The sequence below is a fragment of the Dermacentor albipictus genome, chromosome 3 (assembly GCF_038994185.2).
Source record: "Dermacentor albipictus isolate Rhodes 1998 colony chromosome 3, USDA_Dalb.pri_finalv2, whole genome shotgun sequence".
NCBI classification, from domain to species: domain Eukaryota; kingdom Metazoa; phylum Arthropoda; class Arachnida; order Ixodida; family Ixodidae; genus Dermacentor; species Dermacentor albipictus.
In genome coordinates this window covers 145849736-145877467 of record NC_091823.1, presented here as the reverse complement: position 1 = coordinate 145877467, position 27732 = coordinate 145849736, and the positions used below count along the sequence as shown (strand labels likewise).

Below are 27732 nucleotides of genomic sequence, written 5' to 3'. Positions count from 1 at the left end.
TTCTGACTCAGTAAGGTCCCTCGGTGCTGTCGCTATCGGATTGTATATTTTCTGCCCAATCGCTCGCGGCTGTGCTTAGATGCCATAGGTTTGAGTTTGCGGCACACAACGATTGTAAAGTAGACGTTCCGTAATTTTAAATAACTTGTAGAAAAGGCGTATTATCGCTAGTCACTCGCTTACTCGGTTGACCACCACAAAACGTTCAGCTTCGTTCATTCGTGTGCGGTCGCTGTAGTGGCCGTCACCGTTGCTTCGGCACATTTGCTCAACAGCGGGTCCGTTCACTTAATCTTGATACGTTGGTGATAGAGTGGCGTAAGTTTGGGTGTTAGTCGCGGTGGTTGTGGAAAGATAACGTGCGAGACTGTCAGGAAGTGGCGCTGTACTCAATTTTCCCTGTGTAAGTATTGGCTGCTGGTGATGTTCCGGGGTTGAAGTCCTTTCTTTGGCAGTTTGCCATACAACATTGACGAATGAGTCCTTTTCTTTTTCTGGAGGAAAGCCGTGCATTGAGAAGGGCCGGGCACACAGGCATATGTGAGCTTATGCGAACTGGGCCACACAGCTTCATTCCATTCTTTAATACGCAAGTTACCATGATTGCAGCAAACTACTGCATACACCTCAACCCCTCATATTTTACAGTATGACGTGAGCGCAGTGCGCCAACAAACACTCAGTTGCACTGCTGACAGCTAATCACACTGTAGCAGGCCAGAACCGATTATGGTTTCGTGTTCGTAATCTTCGCTGAAGCAACGTGCAGTGCGTCGCCGCAAGGGCCATCTCGTTACTCAAGAGGAAACGGCTCCGCGAGAAACTTCTATACAAGCTCTTTGCATGTATAATACACATAAGCATGTTTATGCCTCCAACTTCAGGGCACAGACATAAACTTCAAGTTACTTGAGCCAAACTTTAAGAAATAAGCATATGCCACGTAGCTGAATCGAACCAAAGTAATGTTGTTTGCCGTCGCTTGGAGATACTTAGATTATGTTTTGCATTCCGCCAAACTACATAATTAGTCATAATATATACATTACCTGCTCAATTATTATTTTTTTTAATTTTTATTTTATTGTACCCTCAAGACCGAAGTATTCAGAGGGGGTGGGTAAAAAAATATACACAAATAAATAAACAAAGCACCAATAAACAACAAATGAGGTTAGTTAATTGCATCCGGGAGTAATGATGTCTGATAATGCCGAACGAAACTTTGAGTTGTCCTTGATTGCGACAACTGCGCCGGGAAGGTGGTTCCATGCCTGAGAGGTCCAAGGAATGAATGATTCGTTACAGGTTCTGGTGCGGCACTGAATGATTCCAACCTTGTGGCTATGGTCGATGCGAGAGGAAATGTAGGTAGGAGGTGATATTAGATTATCGCGTAGGTACGAATTGTGGAAATATAGTTTATGAAATAAAGCAAGGCGAAAGCACTTACGGCGGGCTGAGAGAGGAGCAAGCAGCACAGAGTTTTTCATGGCAGTTACGCTTGATGTACGGCTGTAGTTGCTATGAATGCAACGTGCGGCATTGTTTTGGATTAGTTCGAGTGATTGAGTAAGGGTTTCGAGGTGCGGGTCCCAGATGGATGAAGCGTACTCCATTTTACTCCTAATAAGTGTTTTGTATAGAATTATTTTAATGATGTAGGAGCAGGAGAAAAGTTTCGGCGACGATAACCTAGCATGCGATTAGTATTGTTAATTACGTTATCGATGTGCAACAACCAGGAAATTGATGAGGTTATGTGGACGCCTAGGTATTTATACGAGGTTACGACCTCCAGGGGAGTATCATTAAGGTAATAGTTCGGTGGAGGAATATGGCTGCGAGTTACACGCATACATTTACTTACGTTAAGTTGCATTAACCATACGTCACACCAGTTAGAGATAGCGTTTATTTCGTCTTGTAAGAATTTGTTATCAGATTTGTCCGAGATTTCACGGAGGATAACACAGTCATCTGCGAAAAGGTAAATGTTAGAACAAACGTCATTGGGTAAGTCGTTAATGTAAATTAAAAAAAGAAGAGGGCCTATAACAGATCCTTGGGGCACACCAGAGTCTACAGGATTAGATGAGGACATATGATTTTCAACCACAACATACTGTGGCCGATTAAAGAGAAAATGTTCAAGCCATGCAAACAGGTGAGGATCAAGATGAAGTTTACTAAGTTTAAATAGAAGTAATTTATGGCACACTTTGTCGAAGGCCTTGGCGAAATCAAAGAAAACACAGTCTGCGAAAGAACCTTTGTCGAGAATAAGATGAAGGCTGTGAGTAAAAGAAAGAAGTTGGGTTTCACATGACAAGTTTTTTCGGAAACCATGTTGTGCTTTTCTAAAAAATGAATTATTGTGTAAGTGCTTAGCTAAATGTGAGTACAGAATATGTTCAAGAACCTTGCAAGGAATGCTTGTGAGGGAAATGGGGCGGTAGTTGAGTGGCGAATGTTTGCTACCGGACTTATGAAGTGGGACCACCTTCCCAACCTTCCAATCTGTAGGTAGCCGATGGGTATCTAAGGATTGCTGAAAAATTTTCGAAAGCAGAACAGATGAATAAACAACAGTATTTTTCAGGAATTTCGCGTTAACCAAATCAGCACCAGGACTTGATGACAACTTAAGACCTTTAATTACATTTTCGATCCCAAGAGGTTCAATGATAATAAAGTCCATAGGTGGGTAATTGCAAGACTCGAGCGTTGGAAGCACAGGGTTACTACATACGATAAAGTTGTTAAAGAACACAGAGTTAAGGATATGGGGACATCTTCGGGTACCGGTAAACCGTTGGAATCAATCAACGTGATTGAAGTATCTTTGGAAGGGTTAATAACACGCCAAAACCTTTTAGGGTCATTAGCAAGCATTGTGGGCAAAGTGCGTACTTGGAATGTCTTTTTGGCAAGTTTAATGGCTTCTGTGTAAGTACTGTTTGCCTCCTTATAAGCGTCCCATTTCGATGCCAGTGAACTTTTATTGGCTATTCGATACAGTCGTTTTTTTCGGTTTGAAAGCCTTTTTAACTTGGAATTGAACGAGGGTTTCTTAACATTGCAGGATATTACACTTGATGGAATAAACTTGTCGGTGAGCTCATGTATCTTATTTTTGAAAACGGTCCAGTTCTCATCAACCTTGCGATCATCAAATTGGCTTAGGAAAGGATCAAGAAAATTAGCTAGATGAATATTAATATCGTCAAAGTTTGCCCTATCGTAGTGGTAAATTATTTTTTTTTCAACAATTGGTTTTATCACAGGAGATAATATGTTGAAAGAAAGACCCAGGTGATCGCTTAAGCCCGGTAAGCATGAAACATTGGTAACTATGTCAGGATGAGAGCATAATATTACGTCAAGGAGGTTAGCGGCGCTTTCCGAGATCCTCGTTGGTTCTAATACTAATTGTGTTAGGGAAAACAAAGAGCAGAGATCAAGAAAGTCGTTACTTTGCGAAGAAAATGGATAACAGTGCGGAGGTTCAGTAGTCCAGCATATGTTGGGGAAATCGAAATCCCCCAATAATATGATGGGGTTCGAAGGATGCCGCAAAGTAAGGGTGTTAAGCACAACGTGAAGCTCAGTGGTGAAAGTGGATGGGTAGGATGGAGAGCGGTAGCAGACAACAATCGTAATTTTACGGTAACCGATATCGACGCACGCGCACACAACTTCCAGGTTACAGTATAAGTGGACTTGATGACCTTGCAGGGATATTGAAATAGCGAGTAGTACGCCTCCGCCTTTGCGATTAGTGCGATCGCAACGGAAAGTGTGAAATCGAGACAAGTCAAAGATTTCACAATCTTGCACATGGGGTTGTAGCCACGTTTCTGTTAATGCAATGATACCAGTATTACAGCTATCGATGAGCGATTATAGTTCCACGCGTTTGCGAAACACACTTCGAGCGTTTGCAGCAAGCACGGAGACTTGTGGTGTTAAAGATACGCCATTGCCCTTTGCGCATTGCTATGTAGCAGGATGATGACGCAGATTGACAGGTGCGCTTGCGTGATCTGGAACACTACTTTTAACTTGCTTAACGCTGTCAGTTGTTGAATCATACATAAAACACTGATTATCAATGAAAAGCTTGTTAAAACGTAGTTTAAATGAGGGGGAATTAGGTTGGTTTTTACCAAATTCGATAAGCTTTTTTCGAGCGAGCCTTGCCGCAGGCGAGAAGTCCTCAGTTACTGAAATGTTACTATATTTAAGCTGGCTGCGCGACGAAAGTATGCTCTCCTTAATTTTGAAATTTGTTAGTTTCATTATAACCGGACGACATTTTGTGTTTGAAAAAGTCCCGATTCGATGCGCCCGTTCAACTGAGTTTGGTGGCAAGGCATTTCCCATAGCTGACGACAGGGCATCCACGGTTTTTTGTTCAGTTTGCAGCCATGACTCATGGGAATCGGGTATGTCGTGAAAAACCAAGTTATTCCGCCTTGACCTGTCTTCCAAGCCGTCTAAGCGCGAGACTATGGTGTCCTGCTGCTTTTTTGACCGTTCAGCGCTCTCTTGAAGTATGGCGATATCTTTGGCAAATGTGTCTAGGGCTTCAGATTTTTTCTCAAGTGATTCGAGACGGCGGAAAATATCAGTTAGCTTGCCTTCGATTGCGTTTTGGCTGGCTTTCACATCCTTCATATCCGATTTCAATTCGGACTGACCTTTGGCAAGCTCGACTGTCGACTTCTTTATGTCTTTTAGCATTAATAGCACTGTACTCATTTGATCCGACTGGGATTCGGGAAGACTACTCGACGCAGAGTCATCTTGAGCCGCCCTCTGCACCCTTGGAGGCCCCGGGTTTTCTTCGACATCACCGCATTGCAACAACAATAGCGCCACGTCGCAACAATCACACATAGTAGCATATAAGACAAGTGGGCATGGGAGCAGCAAAAGTGAGCGATTATCACTCCGTTTAGCATACAGGGTCAAATTGTTACGCACCTGTGGAGCGAAGAAAAGTTGCGCATGAGGCATAGTGCAACTTGTGCTGCTCGCATGCCCACTGAAGGAGTAGTTCATCATCAAGCTGCTTTTGAAGGGGCTGGGAAAGGGCGGTGAATCAACCAGTGACGTCGTCCCAGAAACGATGCGGTGTCCATCTAGCGGTACATCCAGGAAGGATGGAAGATTATGGAGGCCACACGTGCCGGTGACGGGCTCTTGATCTTGGACAGCATCGACGCGTTCGCCCATGGTACGGCACGTTTGGATGGGCGCAGATGGTGAAACAAGGGCCAGCATCAGGAAATTCTGTGGAGCGAAGAAAAGTTGCGCATGAGGCATAGTGCAACTAGTGCTGCTCACATGCCCACTCTGTCTTATGGTGGACTCAGATGAAAAATAATCAGATGAAAAACATGAAGCAGAAAATTGTAGAGGAACACCAAAAGCTCCCGAAACAACTTTATGTTGCTCAATACGTGCTACATAAAAGTTTTTCTGATTGTGAAAGAAAGCCCGCTAACATATGAAAAATTGCACACGACTGGGCCCTCGAGGCACATTACCTGCATTAGCGGTCTTTCGTTGACGCTCGGAAAAACACTTTTATGCAGCACATATTGAGCAACAGAAAGCTGTATCAGGAGATTTTGGTGTTGCTCTATAATTTTCTACTTGACGCTTTTCATCTGATTATAATATTTTAAGAGTTGATTTATTTATTAATACTAATTACGCAGTTTGGTGCAATGCGAAAAATAGTGTAAGTATACCAAGCGACGGCGAACAACACAACCTTGGTTCGATTCAGCTACGTGGCATATGCATATTTCTTTAAAGTTTGGCTGAAGTTACGTCAAGTTTACCTCTGTACCCTGAACAGGCATAAACATGCTTATGTGTAATATTCATGCAAATAGCTTGTATAGACCTTTTTGATTTATTTTTATTCTTATTAATTAAATTAAGGGTAATGATGTCAAGCATTAAAATCCGGCCCCTGCAGAACCCGCGCTGCAAAGGATGAAAAAGTTTTTAGCGCCTAGAAAGTTACTATTCTGAGAGTAAACTATGTGCTCCGTGATTTTGCAGTGAACATTTCTCTATGAGATGAGGTGTTAATTTAGGGGACAATTTTTGTTAACTGATTTGTTGATTGAAATAACCATCCCGATCTCCACTCCTCTGGCACGGGGCCTGTGTAAAGCGACTCTGCAAATAATTGATGCAGATACGCCGTAAAAATATGTTTCGTGATTTTTAGTAGTTCATAGGTAGTCTCATCGATGCCAGCTAATCAAGAAAATAGTTTCTATTACACATAAAATCCCACCTGTTGTGAATGCGATAGCTGACATGTTGCACTGTATATTTGTGGTTAGCGGTAAAGGAAGCATCCCCATCTCACTAGTGAACACTGATGATGAAAGCGCATTGGTGAACAGGTTATCGTAGCTTAAACCATTCTCCGATTCAACCAGATCGTTAGTAACAGTAACGATGCGCGCTTTATCGGGGTCTATCGCCTGCCAGAATTTTCTGGGATTAGTAGCAAAAATGTCTGCCAGGTCATAGTGAAAAAACGTTCCCAAAAAGGAGGGTGATAGCATTGGTGATGACTGAAGTAATTATATTTATTAGGTTGTTTAAGAGACTACACCCAGCAGACGACACCCAGCAGCACTGTTCGCGGAGCACACTAACATTTTCACCACAGTGTTTCCAGGTTGCTGCCAATATTAAGTCGCATGTACATTTGTTGGTTCACGACAACACACCGCCACGAGCGCCCCTCTGATCGCATCGATAAACATCGAAGTTGGGCCGATCGCTGAGAGCGTCCGCGTCGATGATTTAGTTTGTAAGCCGCATTAGTTACTGGTAGACGATGAGTTCAAGTTTGACACGTTCTGGTAGATGGTAGAACGCTACCTATAGTAGTGAAAATTAGAAAGCTACGTATGTTGTGAAAATTTTTGAAAAGGACACATTATTACGCGAATTAAACAGGCGAGTTGTCTTTATTGTATTCCTATGGTAATGTGATTTCTATGTCATTTTTAAGGTCTGAGGTTGCTGCGCCAAGTACGTGTGTACAACGTTTTCTAATGCAATGAAAAGGAAGCAGATTGTGCTTTTGCAAAAGCGACAAATCGCCTGCGGAGATGCACAGCCTTAGAAAAAAAATCTTCGCCGACACTGCGATCCGTGCCTTTAAACTTACGGCCATTTGATAAGACGGTCTATTTTGTCTTCAAGTGTGTGAGTATGATCATTATAGGGCGGCGGTTTCCAGCGGTGTGCCTTTCTGGATGATGTACTGGTTCAATTTTTTTGTGTGTGTCAATATCAAGGTGCTGAAAACACAGCTGAGTTACGCCTTCGTCAGGTTGGGCAAATGTCTCCGAGTGATTAGTATCGGGAAGGCCATAAAAGAATATATTGTTTCCTACGGTTGCGGTTTCAGCGCCATCCATACGCCGTTTCAAGCAAGTGGCCATGTCAGTAATTTTAGTAGCTTCCATTTTACGGGCTCGATTTCATTTCGTAACGGGATAATGCTAGCGCAAATATGCTCGACTACTCTCATTTGGTGCTTCGAATCCGACACCAATTTATTCGTCGCTACCAGATGGCTCCTAATGCCTATTATTGCTGTAATTATTTTCTTTTGGCCGGCCGTTACTTTTTGCACTTCTATTAGTAGAAGGTCTGTGCTCTCGGGACTCAGAGTAGACTCGATCTAGCCTGAGAAGAGAAGCAAAGAGTGAACGTCAAAAACATACTCGACAGCAATATCGACACAGCACCGGGGGCTTGGCAGCTGCACCAGAAGATAATTGCTAGATTTCTTTGAGAAAAGCGAATACTGGTTACCAGCACGCATGGCGAACAGCAACGGGTTAGTTGTCTGCATTGTAGTAAGGCAACGAAAGCTTTCTGCTACCGTGATGGCAATGTCAGTTTTTAAATATCCATAAACAAGAACCACTTTTATTTGTTCAGACAGACATACGATCTATAAATAGTGTTTGTATGAACGGGGATGGGGAAATTGCAATTAAATGCCTGATAACATGCCAGAAGCCAGCCTGACAACTAAATTGCGCAGCACTCAGCGCATTGGGCTATTGCATTTCCAAATATGGTAAAAAGGAAACGAAGCTTAACATTATGCGCCTTACGTGAAACGTTAAATAATTCTCTTGATTCAAAATTTATGACGTTTTTTTTTCACCTTCGACTTTTTATAGCCCATCTGGCAATATAAGAGACAAAGCCTTCGATTTTTTTTTTTTTTTGACTGAGCGGTATGACACAAAAATGTGTATTTCTAGTCATTCCTCTTAAAATACAGCAGGCACGGAACTTACTCAGTTATTTCACGTGAAGTTTGTCCAAAAAATACTTCCCTGTTGATAAATTTGCCTATGCAAATATTACCATCTTTAAGCGCGAAAGGCCATATTCTGCCATAGGGTCACCCAATGGGACCATGAAAAGACAGATGTATGCGTTTTCAATGTTTCAACTGGAACACTTGCACATGTTAATTTTACAGCAAATGCTAAAAGCAGCGTGGTCTTAAGATAAAAACAAGATATATTAAACTGCACATGTTTTACTAGTGATTCTTTCTTTGACGCTTTCTCATAAACCATCAAGACGAGCTGAAAAAAAAATCAACTTTCACATATTAAACACCGAAACGCGTTCCCGTGCTTATTCTGTCATGCCGCCCTACGAACGCTCCAGAATTCATCGAATGCTGGGATACATCTTTAACACTAACAGCTGTGACGGTTGACTGACGCACGGGTCTCCAAGTGTGGCAGTGTCGCCACTTCAAATATAATTGGGATTGTTGCTGTACGGTGGTCATTGTAGTTTATATTACTAGATTTTCTGTTATTACTATATACTCTGGGCTGGGGTGCATTTGGCCGGCATTCTCAGATTATGAACAGCAGGTTGCTATTATCCCTCAAGAGAAAAGTGTATAACAGCTGTGTCTTACCAGTACTCACGAACGGGGCAGAAACCTGCAGGCTTACGAAAAGGGTCCTATTTAAATTGAGGATGACGCAACGAGCTTTGGAAAGAAGAATGATGGGTGTAACGTTAAGGGATAAGAATAGAGCAGATTGGGTGAGGGAACAAACGCGAGTTAATGACATCTTAGTTGAAATCAAGGAAAAGAAATGGGCATGGGCAGGGCATGTAATGAGGAGCGAAGATAACCGATGGTCATTAAGGGTTACGGATTGCATTCCAAGGGAAGGGAAGCGTATCAGGTGACGGCAGAGAGTTAGGTGGGGGGATGAGATTAAGAAGTTTGCAAAGACGACGTGGCCACAATTAGTACATCACCGGGTAATTGGAGAAGTATGGGAGATGCCTTTGCCCTGCAGTGGGCTTAACCAGGCTGATGATGATGATGATGACGATGATGATGATGATGCTCTGTCTCCAGCTTGTACAAAGTACACTACAGAGCCAATATGCTGAAAGTCCAACCTAATATGGTGGTCCCGGACATGTAAGAATGTTGTGTATTTCCTTTCATTATCTTGTGACAGAATGCACAGTATCCGGGCGGAACCTTAATTATGAGGCTCCCGCAGCATAGGAAAAATTTGTGCGGTGTCTTCAATCGCTGTCATTGTTTTCATTGCAGAATTCAACAGTGCATAAAATTCACCTGAAGTCAAATTTAATGCAAACTTTGCAGACGGCGGTTTTAGTCATAGGCTGGCTGATACGTGCAATATTACGCCATCGACTGAAGAAGGAGCTCGCTTGTCCGAACCATTGAAGCACTGCATGCAGGAGGGCGAAATTTCTGACTATTCAGAATGTTTTTTGCCTTTAGCGCCTTGTTGTTTTCAGGTATTTATTAGCGTTTTGTTGAAACACGTAGACGTGCACCAAGCACGTGTATCTTGGCGCGCGCTCGGTGCCCTGATCTTCATGGTATACATGCGTAAAACTAAACGTAGGCTTTTTGAGTGTCATCGCTTTGTGCCTTCTCATTGCTCTGTATTCATCCGTTACGAATGCGTGGAGGTCTGCTGAAAGTAAAGCATACACGCTTACAATGCTATCGAAGGTGGTATGTAGGTGTGGCATCCTGGAAAGTAGGCCTGAAGCTAGGCACGACCACATCGAGATTCTCCCCAAGGACAAGGTCAGCGCCATCGTTATTATGGACTTATACTGAAATGCCACAAGTGCACATCCTTTTTGCAGGTAAGATGACATGTGCCAGTGGAGACTGCGATATTCATTAAATTGTCTACTGTCCCGAAACAAACACACGGCCTATAAGTAGAAACGTACGGAGAGCTTCCGATTAATTTTTTAAGCCTCCGCTCGTCTAAAACGCTCAGTAGACAAGCATTCTCCGCCTATCTAGAAGCTGCCAGGGTAGGTGAGGCGGCGACTTCCAGCAACCCATAAACCCGGGGCCAGCATGGTGGATAGACCGCGAGCGGTCAAGTAGCTCAGTGTAGGAAGTGAGCCCATGAATTTGCTCAGGAGTGTCGCTGCAGGTTTGTGCGCCTAGGCAGCATTAGTCCGCATGCGAAAGTTGGATAAATCACGTAGGGTATTACTAGGCTTTCATGTTATCGGCTTTGTTTCTTCGAATTCGTGTTTTTTTATCGATGTTTATATTTGTTCCTTTGAACCAGTGTTTTTCGCTGTCTAGTTGGAATGCCGGAGAGAAACGGCGTTTATCGGGGCTTGTCTTGTAAAGCGAATGTCTAATTACTGGAGAAAATATTTCTCGCCTGACATTACACAACATTATTGAATGCATACCAAGCACCCTACACATTTACCTACTGCATCAACAAATGAAAATAAGAAGGCGACGTTATACTAATAAGTTTATTATTACTGTTACTGAAAAAAAGGTCCATGTACATAGCGACAGATTTGTCATCCATCGCAGCACGCTCCATTTGACTAAGAAAACACAGTCCAGAAATCGCATTGTTTACTTTTGCGTTTGACACCGAGAAGCCAAGAAAATGAAGGGAAGCTTTAGAAAAGGCCGGCCATTCTTTGCGGCATGCTCTCCATAACCTGGCAAGGCGAACCACAGCAGATGGAACTCGATGCAGAGATTAGTCTAACAGGTGCCTGCAAAACGATATATATATATATATATATATATATATACAGTGAAGTAGACGCGCGTATGAAGCGGATTGTTGACGTTGTGGCCGGGGTCCGGCCTAAACATATATGTATGTATATGTATATATAGGTATATGGCATATATATATATATATATATATATATATATATATATATATATATATATATATATATATATATATATATATATATTGACACGTGTACTTGTCTTTATCGGGCGACAAGTATTGTCGCCTAACAAATGTTATCGCACAGCGCGGGACGCGCCTGCATGTGTCCGAAGTTTCTGGAAAGTTATCGATGCTTCTATCCGCTGTCTGTTCTCGCCGAACGTTGTGTTATCTGATTTCATCGCTTGACACGAATGGTGTAGAACATTTTAGAAGGCATGCGGGTCCCAACGTTTAATCTGGAACATTCGATGATTGCTGTATAAAAGCCGACGCGCTTGACCCGCTGATCAGATTTTCGACGATCGCCGACTGTGTTCGACGCTTTCGTTGTGCTATAAGTGTAGCCTGTTTTGTGGGCACAGGTTCGCCCAATGAAAGCTAGTTTTGTATTCCACCGTACTGCTTCTTTCTTCGCCGTCACTACCACGTGACATCTGGTGGAGGTGCTATACGTCCATGTACCGGACGCCCCCGACAAGCCGTAATACAAGCCCGGACCGCAAAGACAACACCAGCGCTGTCCCGGAACATCGAGCAAGCCGCCGTCTTCAACAGCTGCCCCCGGAGCACGGACTTCTACCTGACAAGACCAAGAAGATTGTGGACAAGGCAACCCCAATGGCAGCCCCAGCATCCCCCATCGTGCTGCAGCAGCCCAGGGAACCTCCGACGTTCCGCGGATCAACATTCGAGGACCCGGAAACCTGGCTCGAAACGTATGAGCAGTTGGGACAGCGACGACAAGCTGCGGCATGTCTATTTCGCATTGGAAGACGCCGCCAGGACGTGGTTCGAGAATCGGGAAGCCACCTTAACGACGTGGGACCTTTTCCGAAGCGGCTTCTTGCACACGTTTACAAGCGTCGTGCAAAAAGAGCGAGCCCAAGCTCTAAAAGAAACCAGAGTGCAGCTGCCAAACGAGACGATCGCAATCTTCACGGAGATGCAGATTGCAATGGCCCGTTCAATTGCAGATGGCCCGTTCAATTGCAGATGGCCCGTCTTTTCCGGCACGCCGACCAGGAAATGTCGGAGGAGAAAAAAGTTCGCTTCCTGATGCGCGGCGTCAAGCAAGACCTTTTCGCCGGACTTATTCGTAACCCACCGAAGACTGTGGCTGAGTTTTCTGCAGAGGCATCGACGATCGAGAAAACTCTGGAGATGCGCACCCGGCAATATAACCGCCAGGGGCACACGCCGCAGTATGCCATCCAAGGACTAGGTTCGGACGACCTTCAAGAGACCATCAGGGCCATTGTGCGCGAAGAACTGCGCAAGGTCCTGCCTTCGTCGCAGCCTCAAGTGGCCTCTATCGCCGACATCGTGAAGGAAGAGGTGCACCGATCCCTTGGAGTTCCTGAGGTGCAACCAGAACCACCGCAGCCGGAAGCAATGACCTACGCCGCCGTCGTACGGCGTCAAGGTCCCCCTCCACGACCACGCCAGGGTCCTGCAACGACGCAATTCCGTCGTCCTCCGCCGCCACCGCCAACGCGCCCACCCTTCGCCCAGCGCACCTACCCGAGGAAGACCGACGTTTGGCGCGCTCCCGACCACCGCCCGCTCTGCTATCACTGCGGAGAAGCCGGCCATGTGTACCGCCGATGCCCATACCGCGACATGGGACTGAGAGGGTTCGCCGTCAACGCGTCGCGTCCACAGCTTGGGGAGCGCCCACGTTACATTGCCGATTACCTAGCCGCCACTCAGTGGAACTCTCGACGACCGTCCCGTTCGCCGTCACCAGGCCGCTACCTGTCGCCGCAGCGCCGTCCATACACTGGCCCAGCCCGGGGCCGCTCTGCGAGCCCATACCCGGAAAACTAAAAGCAGCAACCGATGGAGGTGCGGTTGCTGTTCGTCGAACTGACGAAGATCCTCCGCCGCCGACGAAGACGACGAAGAGACCATCTCGACGACATAACGACACGCCGCCGTCCCGACGAAGTCAGGAAGGCAAGACTACACCGACGAACGACGACGCGACGACGCGACGTTCCAACTTCAGTTCAACACGACGCAGCCGTGATCCGACGCCACGACCTAACTGCAACGCCAGACAAAGAACCACCGACCTCGACGTGCTTCTCGACGGCCACGCAGTCACTGCCTTAGTCGACACAGGGGCTGATTACTCCGTCATGAGTGGACACATCGCCGCCCAGTTGGAGAAAGTTAAGACTACGTGGGAAGGCCCTCAAATTCGAACCGCTGGAGGACACCTCATCACGCCGTCTGGAGTCTGCACGGCAAGAATTACCGTTCATGACCGGACTTACCCTGCCACCTTCGTTATCCTCCAACAGTGTTCACGAGACGTCATTCTCGGTATGGACTTCCTGAACCAACACGGCGCAGTCATCGACCTGAAGTCGAAGTCAATAACGCTGTCGGAAGATAAAGCGATACCGCCGGAGAGCCCTCGTAGTCACCACGCCTTGAGTGTGCTCGAAGACCAAGTGAGCATCCCGCCCCGCTCCAGTATTGTTATTTCGGTCGGCACCGAAATACCCGCTGACGTAGAAGGTGTCATCGAAGGCGACCAACGTCTCCTGCTAGACCGTGAAATTTGCGTCGCAAGAGGGATCGCTCGACTGCATGGAGGGAAAACTGAAGTGTTGCTGACAAACTTCAGCCAGGAGTTCAAGCACATCAACAAGGGCACGACGATCGCGTACATCGAGGAAGTTGTGGAAACCGGCAATGCGTTTGTCCTCTCGGATTCCGCCGCATCTACCCCGACGACCATGGTTCCCTAACCAGACTACGACATTAATCCAAGTCTCCCAGTGATTAAGCAACAGCAGCTCAGAAGTCTGCTCCGACGATACAAAGGCTGCTTTTCGACGACATCGAGGATTCGACAAACACCAGTCGCCAAGCATCGCATAATCACCAAGGAGTACGCTCGACCACTCCGCCAAAGCTCTTACCGAGTTTCGCTGCGAGAACGCGAAGCTATAAGAGAACAAGTCGACGAAATGCTGCGCGACGACATCATCCAGCCGTCGAAAAGCCCGTGGGCATCCCCTGTTGTCCTGGTGAAGAAAAAGGACGGAACCCTACGTTTCTGCGTCGATTATCGTCGTCTGAACAAGATCACGAAGAAGGACGTATACCCCCTTCCACGGATAGACGACGCATTGGATCGGCTCTGCAACGCTAAGTACTTCTCGTCGATGGATCTCAAGTCTGGCTACTGGCAAATAGAAGTCGACGAGAGAGATCGGGAAAAGACCGCCTTCATCACGCCAGACGGCCTCTACGAGTTCAAGGTCATGCCATTCGGACTCTGCTCGGCACCTGCAACTTTCCAGCGCGTCATGGACACGGTATTAGCAGGATTGAAGTGGCAGACCTGCCTTGTTTACTTGGATGACGTCGTCGTCTTCGCCGGAAATTTCGGCGATCTCCTTAGGCGGCTTGCGACAGTACTAGAGGCCATCAAGTCATCAGGGCTCACTCTGAAGCCAGAAAAATGCCGCTTCGCTTACGACGAGCTTCTGTTCCTAGGCCACGTCATCAGTAAATCCGGAGTACGCCCCGACCCCCAGAAAACAGCTGCCATCGCAAAGTTCCCGCAGCCCACCGACAAGAAGGCAGTGCGTAGATTCCTTGGCATGTGTGCCTACTACAGGCGCTTTGTCAAGGACTTTTCACGCATCGCCGAGCCGTTGACACGTCTAACTAAATGTGATGTTGAGTTCAAGTGGGAAACGCCGCAGGCTGACGCATTTGAAGAACTCAAACGACGCATGCAGTCGCCGACTGTACTTGCGCACTTCGACGAGTACGCCGATACAGAAATCCATACTGACGCCAGTAGCCTAGGCCTCGGTGCCGTTCTAGTCCAGAGGAGAAACGGAGTCGAACAGGTGATAGCTTACGCTAGCCGGTCGCTGTCAAAAGCGGAAGGCAACTATTCTACGACCGAAAAGGAATGCCTCGCCATCGTTTGGGCTACAGCTAAATTTCGCCCTTATCTTTATGGCAAGCCATTCAAAGTCGTCAGTGACCATCACGCGTTGTGTTGGCTAGCGAGTATAAAGGATCCTTCAGGACGACTGGCGCGGTGGAGCCTCAGACTACAAGAATACGTCATCACTGTAACCTGCAAGTCCGGACGAAAACACTCCGATGCCGATTGCCTATCACGCGCCCCCATTGACCCGCCGCCGCAAGATGACGCAGATGACGATGCCTTCCTTGGCTTGATAAACGCGGAAGACTTCGCTGAACAGCAACGGGCAGACCCGGAGCTAAAAGGCCTGGTGGAATATTTGGAAGGGCACACCGACGTTGCCCCAGGGCATTTAAGCGCGGATTATCTTCCTTCACGCTTCAAAACAATCTCCTCGTGAAGAAGAACTTCTCACCAGTCCGCCCCAACTACCTTCTTGTTGTCCCGTCAGGACTTCGTCCAGAAGTATTGCACGCCCTACATGACGATCCGACCGCTGGACACCTCGGTTTTTCCCGTACACTATCGAGGATACAAGAAAAGTATTATTGGCCGCGCCTGACCGCCGACGTCGCCCGTTATGTCAGAACATGCCGAGACTGTCAGCGACGCAAGACACCGCCAACAAGGCCAGCCGGATTACTACAGCCAATCGAGCCTCCTTGCCGACCATTCCAGCAGATCGGGATGGACTTGCTGGGACCCTTTCCGACGTCAACAACCGGAAATAAGTGGATCGTCGTGGCGACAGACTACCTTACCCGCTTCGCTGAAACTAAAGCACTGCCGAAAGGTAGCGCAGCCGAAGTGGCAAAATTCTTTGTCGAAAACATCCTGCTTCGACACGGCGCCCCAGAAGTCCTCATCACCGACAGAGGAACGGCCTTTACAGCAGAGCTCACCCAAGCCATTCTGAAATACAGTCAGACAAGGCACAGGAGGACCACGGCCTACCACCCGCAGACGAATGGTCTTACGGAGCGGCTGAATAAGACCCTCGCCGACATGCTAGCGATGTACGTCGACGTCGAACACAAGACCTGGGATGCCGTCCTGCCGTACGTAACATTCGCTTACAACACGGCGGTGCAAGAAACAACACAGATCACGCCGTTTAAGCTGGTTTACGGCAGGAACCCGACGACGACGCTCGACGCCATGCTGCCCCACGTCACTGACGAAGAGAATGTTGACGTCGCTAGCTATCTCCAGCGCGCCGAAGAAGCCCGACAGCTCGCCCGCCTACGGATCAAGAACCAACAGAGGACCGACAGCCGACACTACAACCTCCGACGACGCTTTGTTGAGTACCAGCCCGACGACCGTGTTTGGGTTTGGACACCGATGCGCCGACGAGGACTCAGTGAAAAACTACTCCGACGCTATTTCGGACCCTACAAGGTCATCCGACGTATTGGCGCTCTGGACTATGAGGTCGTGCCAGACGGTATTTCGCATTCACAGCGACGTCGCGCACGACCTGAAGTGGTCCACGTGGTGCGTCTTAAAGCATTTTACGGACGCTAACGAACTTTCATTATTTTGTTTTTTTTTCTTTGCTATGAGTGCTTACTTATTACTTTCGTTTGTTTGCAGCATCGGGTCGATGCTTTTTAAGAGGGGGGTATTGACACGTGTACTTGTCTTTATCGGGCGACAAGTATTGTCGCCTAACAAATGTTATCGCACAGCGCGGGACGCGCCTGCATGTGTCCGAAGTTTCTGGAAAGTTATCGATGCTTCTATCCGCTGTCTGTTGTCGCCGAACGTTGTGTTATCTGATTTCATCGCTTGACACGAATGGTGTAGAACATTTTAGAAGGCATGCGGGTCCCAACGTTTAATCTGGAACATTCGATGATTGCTGTATAAAAGCCGACGCGCTTGACCCGCTGATCAGATTTTCGACGATCGCCGACCGTGTTCGACGCTTTCGTTGTGCTATAAGTGTAGCCTGTTTTGTGGGCACAGGTTCGCCCAATAAAAGCTAGTTTTGTATTCCACCGTACTGCTTCTTTCTTCGCCGTCACTACCACGTGACAATATATATTTCTACACTTGTAGCTTTTCCGGAAGGAACGAAAGAAAACTGGACAGAAGTGAATCCAAGTTACGCAAGAGTATCGGATGAAAAGCGTGTCTGAATGAATCGTGGTGTTAACATAGATAGTGCAATTGAGAGATGTCTGCTCACGTTTACTATTTGAAGCACAGCTTAAATTTTAGGTTTTCCAGGTTTTACTGATTCATAGAAAACCACCTCTGGGGTTTTTTTCGGTGTCTACCGGTATATGCCGAAAGCACGCAACCTTAGTTATTACCTGCGATATCCGTGGTTTTACCTTTATGAACTCTCATCGGCTACTTCAGAACATACTTAGCCCCCTGTAAAGCGAAGGATGCAGACGTCTGTGAAGGCAGCTCATATTATTCAAGGAGCTAACAAAATAGGATATGTCTTCTCAAATTCCTTCTGTTTAGCTTTGTGACATTGAACCACATTACTCAACTATGGCTTAGTTTCGCCGGTGTGGCTTCATTTTTTCGTCACACAATCTGTCACGCTACCTGTCAAAACATTTGTCGATGCCGTTACGGGTGAAGGCTGTACGTGTGGCATACTTAATTGGGTGATCCCGCGCAGGCTTCGGACAGCGAGGTGATTTGGGTGATGCGCTTATCCATCGTGGCGGTGGGCGCAGTAGCCACCTACATTGCGCTCACGGCGAACTCGGTGTACGCACTGTGGTACCTGTCCTCGGATCTCGTCTACGTCATCCTCTTCCCGCAGCTGCTGTCCGTCATCTACTTGAAGGCAGGAATTCTCATGAATTTGCTTGGTCCTAACACAATCTGCACCACTCAAACCACAAGGTGTTGTCGAAGTTAGTAAAGTTGGTTAACTTGCTGTAAAGGAATGCCAGCTGTAAAGGAATACGCGGCTGGGATACAGTTGCTGGTGATCCACGTTTTACATAGCGACAAAAAAAAAGTTTGGCGTGTTTTTCACCAGTAACGCGAATAAACATAAATTTGAAGCCGTCTTTTTTATGAATTTAATATTTTAAAGAGAATTGTATATTAAACATTCCTTATAGCAAACGGTGTCTCTTTCCTTGTATCTGGTGATCGCATACGTTTCTTGCTCTGAGGCGATTTTCTTTTCATATTTGTGTGTGCTGTCATTCGCGTGTTCTTTTCTGCTCATTTATTGATCACATCTGCAACGCAGTAGTAATTTTTAGTCTGTTGCGCATCATTCCATGTTGTACACTTTGATCATGTAGGCAATGCTGTCCCGGCGAGGGACTGCAGGAAAGCAAAGCGGATAAAACATAAACTAAAAACAGCCTTGGCTGCAACACAAAAAAGAGTTAAATTAACATTTGCAGTGGACAAAAAATAAATTTGCAGTGGACAAAGTTGACAGCTTCATTAGCGTGATATTTGCTTTCATAACAGCATCGTTGTGATCTCGCGCAGTGATTAATATGGGCGTATCTTCAGCATAGACAATGAAAATAGCAGACCAGTAAACAGTAACGACATCATTACTGTATATACAGAATAACAATGACCCAAGGATGCTTCCTTGTGGCACTCCTGATGCTATAGATCTTAAATTTGAGGCATGGTTGTTAATGATTACTTTCTGCTTGCGGTACTGTAGGTAAGATTTGATTAAATCCAGAATTACGCCACGGAAACCATAATGATTCATTTTTCTGTAGTAAATTCCGGTGTTATCCAGTCTAAAACCTTGCAATAATCAATAAAAACGCGTAATGCACATATTTGTTGCTCAAATTCGTCTAGTATCATTTCCCTTTGCGCTAAGAGAACATGTTCCGTCGAAAGACCTTTCATAAAGCCATTCTGACATGGTGTTATTATGCTGTGTTTACTAAGAAAGAAGACCATTCGGACATGAATCAATTTTTCTGGGCCCTTAGAGAAGACAGGGAGTACTAATATAGGCCTGTAGTTGGAGAAAACATTCCTGTCTCCACCTTTATACAATGCAATTACTTTCGCGATCTGCAGTTTTTTAGGAAAGATGCCATTGGTGAAGATAAGGTTAAAAACGTATTGCAAGACAGGGGCGACTATCTCTAAAACCCATCTGATAGGTCTGACTTGTAATCCATGAGCTTCAGAGCAACCACTGTTCTTTATAGATTAAAAAATTGTAACTTTCATCAGCGGTTGTAGGAACGAGAAAGGCACTTTCTTTCTGCCTGTCGCCCATGTGCTGTAAACTGTTTGGGTCATTCTTGTTACTTATTATAGACAAAAAAATGCTCATCGAAAGAAATTGCCACATCGTCGTTTGAAATGATTCTACTATCAATGCAACGTTCCTAAAGATTGTTTTCATAATTCACCTCGCGGCTTAGGTACTCATTTATTCGCTTCGAAGCCATATGACTCTTTTTTTTAATGACCTTAGAGTGAAAGAAATTCTGCAAATAGCACTTTTTCTCATGTCGCAAAAGGCGGGTGACCTTGTTTTGTTGAAATCTGAAGGTTTTCAGGGCAAGCTCACACTTGCCGTTTCTGAAAACTTTGCATATTTTTTTCGCTTGCGTATTTCTTTCAGACATTTCATCATTATCCCTGGTTTTTTGCTCTGAAGTGAACGCTTCAAAGTGCTGAGTGGGAAGCATTGATCACAAATACCACTAAATGTGTCTAAAAATATTCGTAGGGAAGTTCAGGTTCATTGATACGATAAACGTTTAACCTGTCAGCCATCTATAGCTGATTGCGAAAATTGTCCAAGCTTCTCAGGGTAATATCTCTTATGGTAACTGTCAGTTCAAGTGATGTGTCTAGTGTACAGTTCTTGAGCTTAGTAAAAATATAGGGGGGTGGTCACTGATCGCGGCGTTTACTAACCCTGATAAGAGACATGACTAGTCAATGTTAGTAATAATTAAACAGGTCCATTATGCAAAAAAGAGGTGAGGCGTGCAGACAGGACACGAGAGCAGAGAAGTGGACAACACGAACACGGCGTTCGTGTTGTCGACTTCTCTACTCTTCAGTCCTGTCTGCACTCCTCACCTCTTTTTTGCATAATGAATCCTTACAAACTAGCTCAGCTGTCTGTCGTTCTAAGGGACACAGGTCTATTAGTGCTGAAGAGGCATTTGAAATGCGCGTTGGTGCTTTTATTAAATTTAAAAAACCATTCACTTCTAGGGTTCTGATGTGTAGAACATTTCCGGAGGTCGATTTATTGGTATTTCGGTATTTCGGTATCGGTATTTAACGGTATTTCGTGCAGTTAAGGTAGAGCGTACTTGTGATTGTGGCGGTCAGCCTGCTGATCTCGCGGGGTACTGATGCGCGTATCATTTTGCTAGCTTTCGCTGTAACGGCTTGGAGCACTGAATTGATCGGAGCTGCAAATTTTAAGGCGCTTAGGTATGCTTGTGAACTAACCCGGATTTTTCTTTTCTAACTGCTTTCGGGTGCCCATATCGAAGATCGCGCAGTCTGACACAGCGGAAAAACAACTCGGTTGTACAGAGGTGAGCAGCCTTGTCTAGGGCGTGAAGCCAGGTCTCTGCGGAGGGGGCAGCGCATCTAACGATAGTCACTGAGATTGAGTTAGGTATCCACTGCGCATGCGCGGCAAGAAAAAAAAAAGAGCTGGGTGCCTGCTCATCGCTTCCTTGTCCAGTTCCCAACTTGTAGGTTCGCTTGCCGCGAACAGGGCCGCGCTATGCGCATACATTCTAAAAACAAAGAGTTCTTCGAGGGAGTATCTGTTTGTCCCATGTTTCACTCTCTTTTCGAGAACAGATCGACCCTTTTTGAGACAGAGTAGGATAACTACTCCTGACAGAGTTCTGTTACTCCACCGCAAGTGAGTGGTAGTACTCTTCCGTAGAGTGCTAATACTCTTCTCACAGAGATAATAGTACTCCCCAGACTGAGTGCTTCTACTCCTCCGAGACGAGTGTTTCTACTTCCCCAAACAGAGTGCTAGTACGCTTCCCGATAATGTGAAAGCACGATGTAGATTCATGGTCACGTTAGAAGGGATTCGCAATACTTACACGCGGGGAATATTTTATTCTTTCATAAGCAGCTCCTGCACTTATGCTTGATAAATGGAATGTAATCTGTGGTCGCCGAGTTACTCAAATGAAGCATTTTCTCTCTCAATAGGTCAAAATCTTTATTAATCAGTCACAAGAAAACTGAATAATCATTTCAGAAACATCTGAAAGACACAAAATCACATTACAATGATGCCCATGAACTTTATAACACATCTTGTCATAAACCATAGTTATATTCACTAAAGTTTCATCAGTATTGTAGCGTAGACAGATCCTTCATTATGGTTTGGCTCCACCTTCTCAAAAAAAAACTATACAACGGCAAGTTAAACATGCAACAAACGTGTGCAATCTCACAAAGTATTGACACTATGATCGAAGAGAAATATGCACTGCATTACTAGCCAGCAAACGCATTTCTGGCACAAAACGCATGCACTTATATGGCAGAGGTTACCAGAAGAACTGCTTGGCATGGGGCTGGTAATGTAGATAAATTGTGGAAGAAACTTTTTATGTGTGCCATATTCTAAGACAGCAGCTCATTTGATAACGTCCTGTACAGCCTATGAATGTTCGTGACTTAGAGCACAGTGCATTTAGAAATGCGTTGCATATTCTGATGTGAGACGGCAGGTCTAGTTAGCTTTTCTTATATTTCACATAGAGTTATTGATGTATGGATTGCACCCCATTGTTTCTAAATGTGTCTTGTCGTGGTTCTGCAGCAATATCCAGCCCTGTGTCAAAGTGGAACAGAGGTGTATCATATTTCCTATTCGGTTGACCTCCTCACGAAAGTAGTTTCTTGGTACTGTTGGAATTGATCCACTACACTTTTGCACAAATAAATAAAAATAAATTTGCAATATTAACTAGTGTGCAGCAAATGAGTATAAAACTGCAAAGAGCACTGGCATTAAAATCTTGCGCATCAATTTCCTTGTCATATATGGTAGCTTTTCAATCCCATTATGGCAAGAATGCTATACTTCTGGGGAGCTGCTTGCATAATTACATGATCCATTATTGTGACTTGTTGAAAATGCAATCTAAATAAGTATAACATGGCTTTAGATATGAACCAAAAATCAGATGTGATAAATATGATGCATCAGAGGCGACATAAGCATGAGTACAGGCAGAGAAGTGCACGAAAAAACAAACAAAGAAGCACATCATAAATTGAGAAAGGCACCATCCTTTTTCACTTATCCGTTCTGCGCACGTGGATTTTGCAAGCGACTGCATACACTTGCACAAGGAACAAACTACCTAAAACCAAAGCTTTTTTCTACTGAAGTGTTCAAGATGCGCTAAAGTAAGAAATATCGCACTTCACAGAATCTTCATCTCAAAACAAGTACATATGTGTCTGGGAAGATCAATACATTGCCTCACTGTACATTCTATTTTAAGTCAAGGTATTTACCATGTGCAAAGATGCTATAACATTATATTGCCTCAGAAAAATTGTGTCTACAGATGCCATGAAATTAGGTGGCTTTTGCTTAGCATTGTATGTTCGCATCCGGCAATTGGTGAACCAGTGTTCTACTCAGGTGCTCTCAGTTCTTTGCATTGAACCCATTTCTACCTCGACTAGCATACTCGGTTGGCAAGTAGATTGAGTCGCCCTAATCAAAATATCAAATACCTGCCAGAAGCTATTACAGACTATTTGACAGGAGAAAACACAATTTTACATTGAGAAAATTTCCAATTCCAAGTGACTCTCCGGCTTCCAAGACGTAAGGTGCGCACAATCGTGTACACAGTTAAAGGCTTCAATTGCTCCTTGTTTTTGCTTCAGGAAGCACGATCGGTTCAAATAAACTGGTTTCTCTAGCATGCACATAAACGATAATGACTTCTTAAACATGCTTCCCCAATGTTCCCCAATGCCAATGCTTCCCCAATGCTTCCGGTTTCTGGAACCGAAAAGAGGCCATACTTCTAAAATTAGGTGTAAGAAATAGATAAAAGGGAAGGCATGAAAATCTGTCTGCTTCATGGCAGCATTTCAAATACACAATGGCCGAGGCTTGTATTTGCACGCGTGCATTCACGTGCTGTTATATGCAAGCTATTAAAGCTGTTAAATGTATGTAAGCACCAAACCAAGCATGAGCTGTTGATTTATATATGAACACAAGCACGGTGCTCATTGCAAGTATCTATCATGTCACTAAGCAAATATGCAATTTCATTGTACCACTATTTCTTATCACATGGATATATCTGTTGAGAGGCAAGACAAAAAGCAGTCACTTATCACAAAACTAGTCAGCTTTTCTTAAACACATTTCTAGCTTTTCAATGACACTTGCTCCTAGTGTTTGTTGCCAGAGAGCATACTTCATTGTGACTTTCCCAACAGAGACATTATATAAATATACCATGTTAAGATGACTGAAGTGACTAGCGCAAGAGCGGACACGGGACACAAAATGCGACAACGACAAGCACTTGTCCTTGTCCCCTTTTGTGTCCCGTGTCCACTCTAGCTGAAGTAACGCATGTGTCCCGTGTCCGCTCTTGCTGAAGTGGCACTTGTCCCTTCAGCATGGAATACCAACTAGCCCGGTCTCACACCCTGCTTAATGGAACTGCATAGGGCACGTGAGAATTTTCATCTGGGTGGGACACACTGTATTTTGAAAGTCTTGTGGACATTTAGGTAAATGGTGCACCCAATATATCCACATTGTAGATTTCTTGCCCAAATTGCATGGCAACGTATTTAGATTTTTTGGCGTCCGCTCCTCTGCACTACATGGGGTCTCCCACGGCTGGCTCCTTGACATCCTTCTGTCATTGCAGCTGCTTCTTGCAATATATAAAGCGGGTGCCGGAAAATATATTGTGTACAAAAGTGAACACGAGAACATGATGCAAAACAGCATCAAGACAGTCAAGGTCATGACACTAAAAGAAACTCTTAGCTCCTATTCTTCCTACTCAAATGCGTGTGAAATATTTAAGTGAATGCAACAATCAATTGCTAAACTAACTTAAATTTTTAGATTAAAAAAAGAAATAACTGACAGTTAATCCTCGTTCAGCATCGATGTTAATGTACTCCTACTAATAAATAGAATATTGGTCATTATCAAATGTCATAAATCTGTCATTTGTCTGGTGTGTCCAAAACATCAGTTGACACATCCAAAGCCCGTGCCGAGTGTGCCCCCCCCCCCCACCATCTCTGGTTGGGCCTCTGCTCAAGCCGTAACTTGAGGAAAATATCTGCGAACATGATGCTCAGTAGCGATGAACATATGGTTTTCTTTGAAGCCTCACTCATGTTTTCTTTGAAGCCTGGCAGCTCTAGAGCGACATCCAAGATACTTCATCTCAGCGCAGTGTCTCTCATTGTGAGATGTCTCTAGGTGTATGTCAGCATTTCGCAGCTGGTTGCTACAAGCCAAGTCATCGGCTTTGCCACCAGCCATTCTCTTCCTGCCCAGCGGTTATAAGCACTGGCCAGTCGGAATCTTCCGGGCCATGGAGGAGCTGTTGCGATCGGCCTGCGGGGCTTGTGACATTCTAGCCTCTCCTATCCTACTGCTACGAATCGTTTCGCGAAGCTGACAATGCGTCTCCCACGTACAGACTACCGGCGCCCGCAAGGCGAAAAACGTTTGGCGGGCCGTATATTCTTACCTGGTTCACTGTCGCCTTCAGGGACCAATGGTAGCAAGAAAATTCCTGGAAAAGGTTGTTCTACGGCATTCTTCACGGGCCCCGGTAGCCGCCACGGTCGTTTGACAAACGCGCAGCTAACTGCGGGGACATCCCAGAAATCAAGACGCGCCTGCTTCAGTAAAGCATGACAATCCCTGTCTACGAAGCTTGTCTGTGTATTCAGTTAAAAAAGGTGAGGGAATGGGTGTGGACGGCCGTTAACCTTGCCTAGGAATCTAGGGAGGACAGGGGGAGCTTTGAGCAGCCGTTTTCGGCTTCTCGGTGTCTTTCATTTTGAGTTATGCTAGAATGATGTGATGCAACGGTCTCCACACTTCATGCAGATACTGTAAATAAACCCAGTACCCCTCGTTCTCAATGAGAACGCTTTCTTCCCTTCAAGAATGTGCTCAGTGTGGATGAGTCGGGCGACGGCATAGGCCAGTTACACATTTTGACATGCCTGACCCCAGCTCTTGTACTACTCACGGCTAGGTGGCGTGAGCGGCCGTTTGGTGTAATGTCTTCAGCCTTATTAATCTATTCATCCATCCATCCAGCCCCAGCGGCGCACTCTAGACAAAGCTGCTCACCTCTTTACCGCGCCGCCAGTACCGGTACCGCTACTGTGGCACCGACACTACCGTTGGTACAGTGCGGTACCGCATGGTATCGGCGGTGACTAGCACTGGACGGGATTCCCGATTCATCCTTAGGGAAGTAGCACTCGATATACCAGTTAGGTCCCGCGTAAGGCATGGTAGTAAGGGATAGCGCCACCCGTAACACACCTTTCCACAAATAACCAACTCCCAAATCATGCTACACCTGTTCATGTATGGGAATAATGAACGGTTCTTCCCAATTTTATTCCCCTTTGCGGTGTAGTAAAGGTTTTCAGCTATTTTCGCTGCATCCTTCGCGTGACAGGACTACGTGAACACGTACGGCTCACTGACCGCCTACATGGTGGGCGCCTTCTTTCGCGCGGCTGGTGGCGAGGACCTGCTGGGAGTACCGGCCTTCATCCATTACCCGTACTACGACGACGAGAAGAAGGTGCAGCGCTTCCCCTTCAAAACCTTCTCAATGTGCATGTGCTTCATCACACTGATCTCCGTCTCGCTGTTGGCCAGCTGCATCTTCCAAACCATCCTGCCGCCCTCCGCGGACATCTTCCGGTGAGTCTCTCCTTTCTTGCTGCCGTTGTTCATACAAAACGCTCGCCTAATGCTGCAGTTAATGTACGAGTGTCAGACTAACATCTTAAATATTGAGCTTCTGTTAGCAGCTGTGGATGATCGTTGTGACCTTGCAAATTCGAGGGAATCGCTTCCAGTCTAGGTCTGAGTGGGACATATCTTCGACCATCCGAACAGCCAGTGAGAGTCGGTAGTGAGAAGGAAGGAAGCGAAAGCTGAGGGGAACTCCTGGTAACGAGGCCAGCGCCGCCGCCGGCTGCGTTTAGACTGGAAGCATAACAGCGATGTCGCGCACCTGAACGATAGTTTTCGTGGGCCTGAAAGGAACAAGAGTCAGCCTTCGCCCACGTAACAACAGTTTTTCGTGAGGTCATGTGACCGGAGACTGACGCAATTTCCCGGCTGCGGTGAAGGCGATACCGAAAGCACCTGTCGATATCAGGAGAGCTCTGAAGTAAACTCAGACAATCAAACAAGGTCATCCCAATGCAGCCGGAGCACCTATTTTCGACATTGCGAACAGGATCGGTACTTTGAGAGCGCTCTAGAGCGTTGGGAAATGATCATCCAAGGATGACATAAATTTCAGGGCAAGCGCCATTGTTTCTCTTGAAACATTTGCAAGTCCTAAGCTATCAGGCTTTATTTAAGCACAATATTAACCGAGTAATACACCTGTACCGTTGATGCGTGCCACGTGCTTAAGGAAAGCATTCAGCTTGGTGTCAACTTTGATTTCGTAATTCTGATATACTTAAAATGCAGACATGTTTTGATGAGACAACTCGTGGACCGTTTTGAATGAAATTTGATGCAGTAGAGAGAAAGGCCGTAAAAGCTGCAAGAAGTAGTACCTTGATGTATGGTTTGGAACCTTCTATAAGAATTTTTGAACACTAAACGTGGAAATCCGTAACTGCGTCCACTAGATTATCTAAAGGGAAATGTATATTGTTGGTGGTGGCGCGAGGAGGTAGCCGCTGTAGCCACGGTTTATTTAGGCCCACTAGTCATGGTGCAGCGTGATCTCAGGAGCGGCAAGCACCGCGGCCGCTCAGGTCGACCGCGCTAGCGTGCTCTATTCGCGCGCTGTCTGCAAGTGAAGCCCTCTGCTCCTTCGCGGGCTTTCGAGGCGATAGTGGCGCTGCTGCAGGGCACTCCCCCCCCCCCTCCTAGTGAAAAGCGCGATTGAAATAAAGTGCAATGTTAAAGTACATGTAAAGGAGTCCAGATAAAGCCTGCAGATGGTATCCTTGTCGGTAGTGGCGGGAGTGATGTACCAGGCAGCACCGGCAGCGTAGGCGGCCAGCGACGGGCTGTCGCAGTGATGCCGTAGTGCGAAATCACGACCTGCCACGTGTTCTTGTATATGCTCGGGTCTGGTAGAAGTAGGAGCTCCGAAAGAAGGCCGTCTGGCAGCTCGCGACTTGCGTCGAGATAGCACAAGTGTTGGTCGCTCACGCCAATAACGTACTGTTATT

The 27732-nt window shown here is 45.8% G+C and overlaps 1 protein-coding gene across 2 annotated transcripts in view; it reads left to right on the top strand.

Annotated features, from left to right (window-relative positions):
- Positions 1-27732, top strand: part of LOC139057607 (high-affinity choline transporter 1-like) — a 107941-nt gene that overhangs the window by 60796 nt on the left and 19413 nt on the right. Inside the window, exons 8-9 of one of the 2 annotated variants that reach the window (XM_070536130.1) lie at positions 17933-18103; positions 25980-26230. In XM_070536130.1, the coding sequence (XP_070392231.1) occupies positions 17933-18103; positions 25980-26230 (422 nt within the window). The remainder of the gene's footprint in view (positions 1-17932; positions 18104-25979; positions 26231-27732) is intronic. The other variant, XM_070536131.1, reaches the window with a different exon arrangement.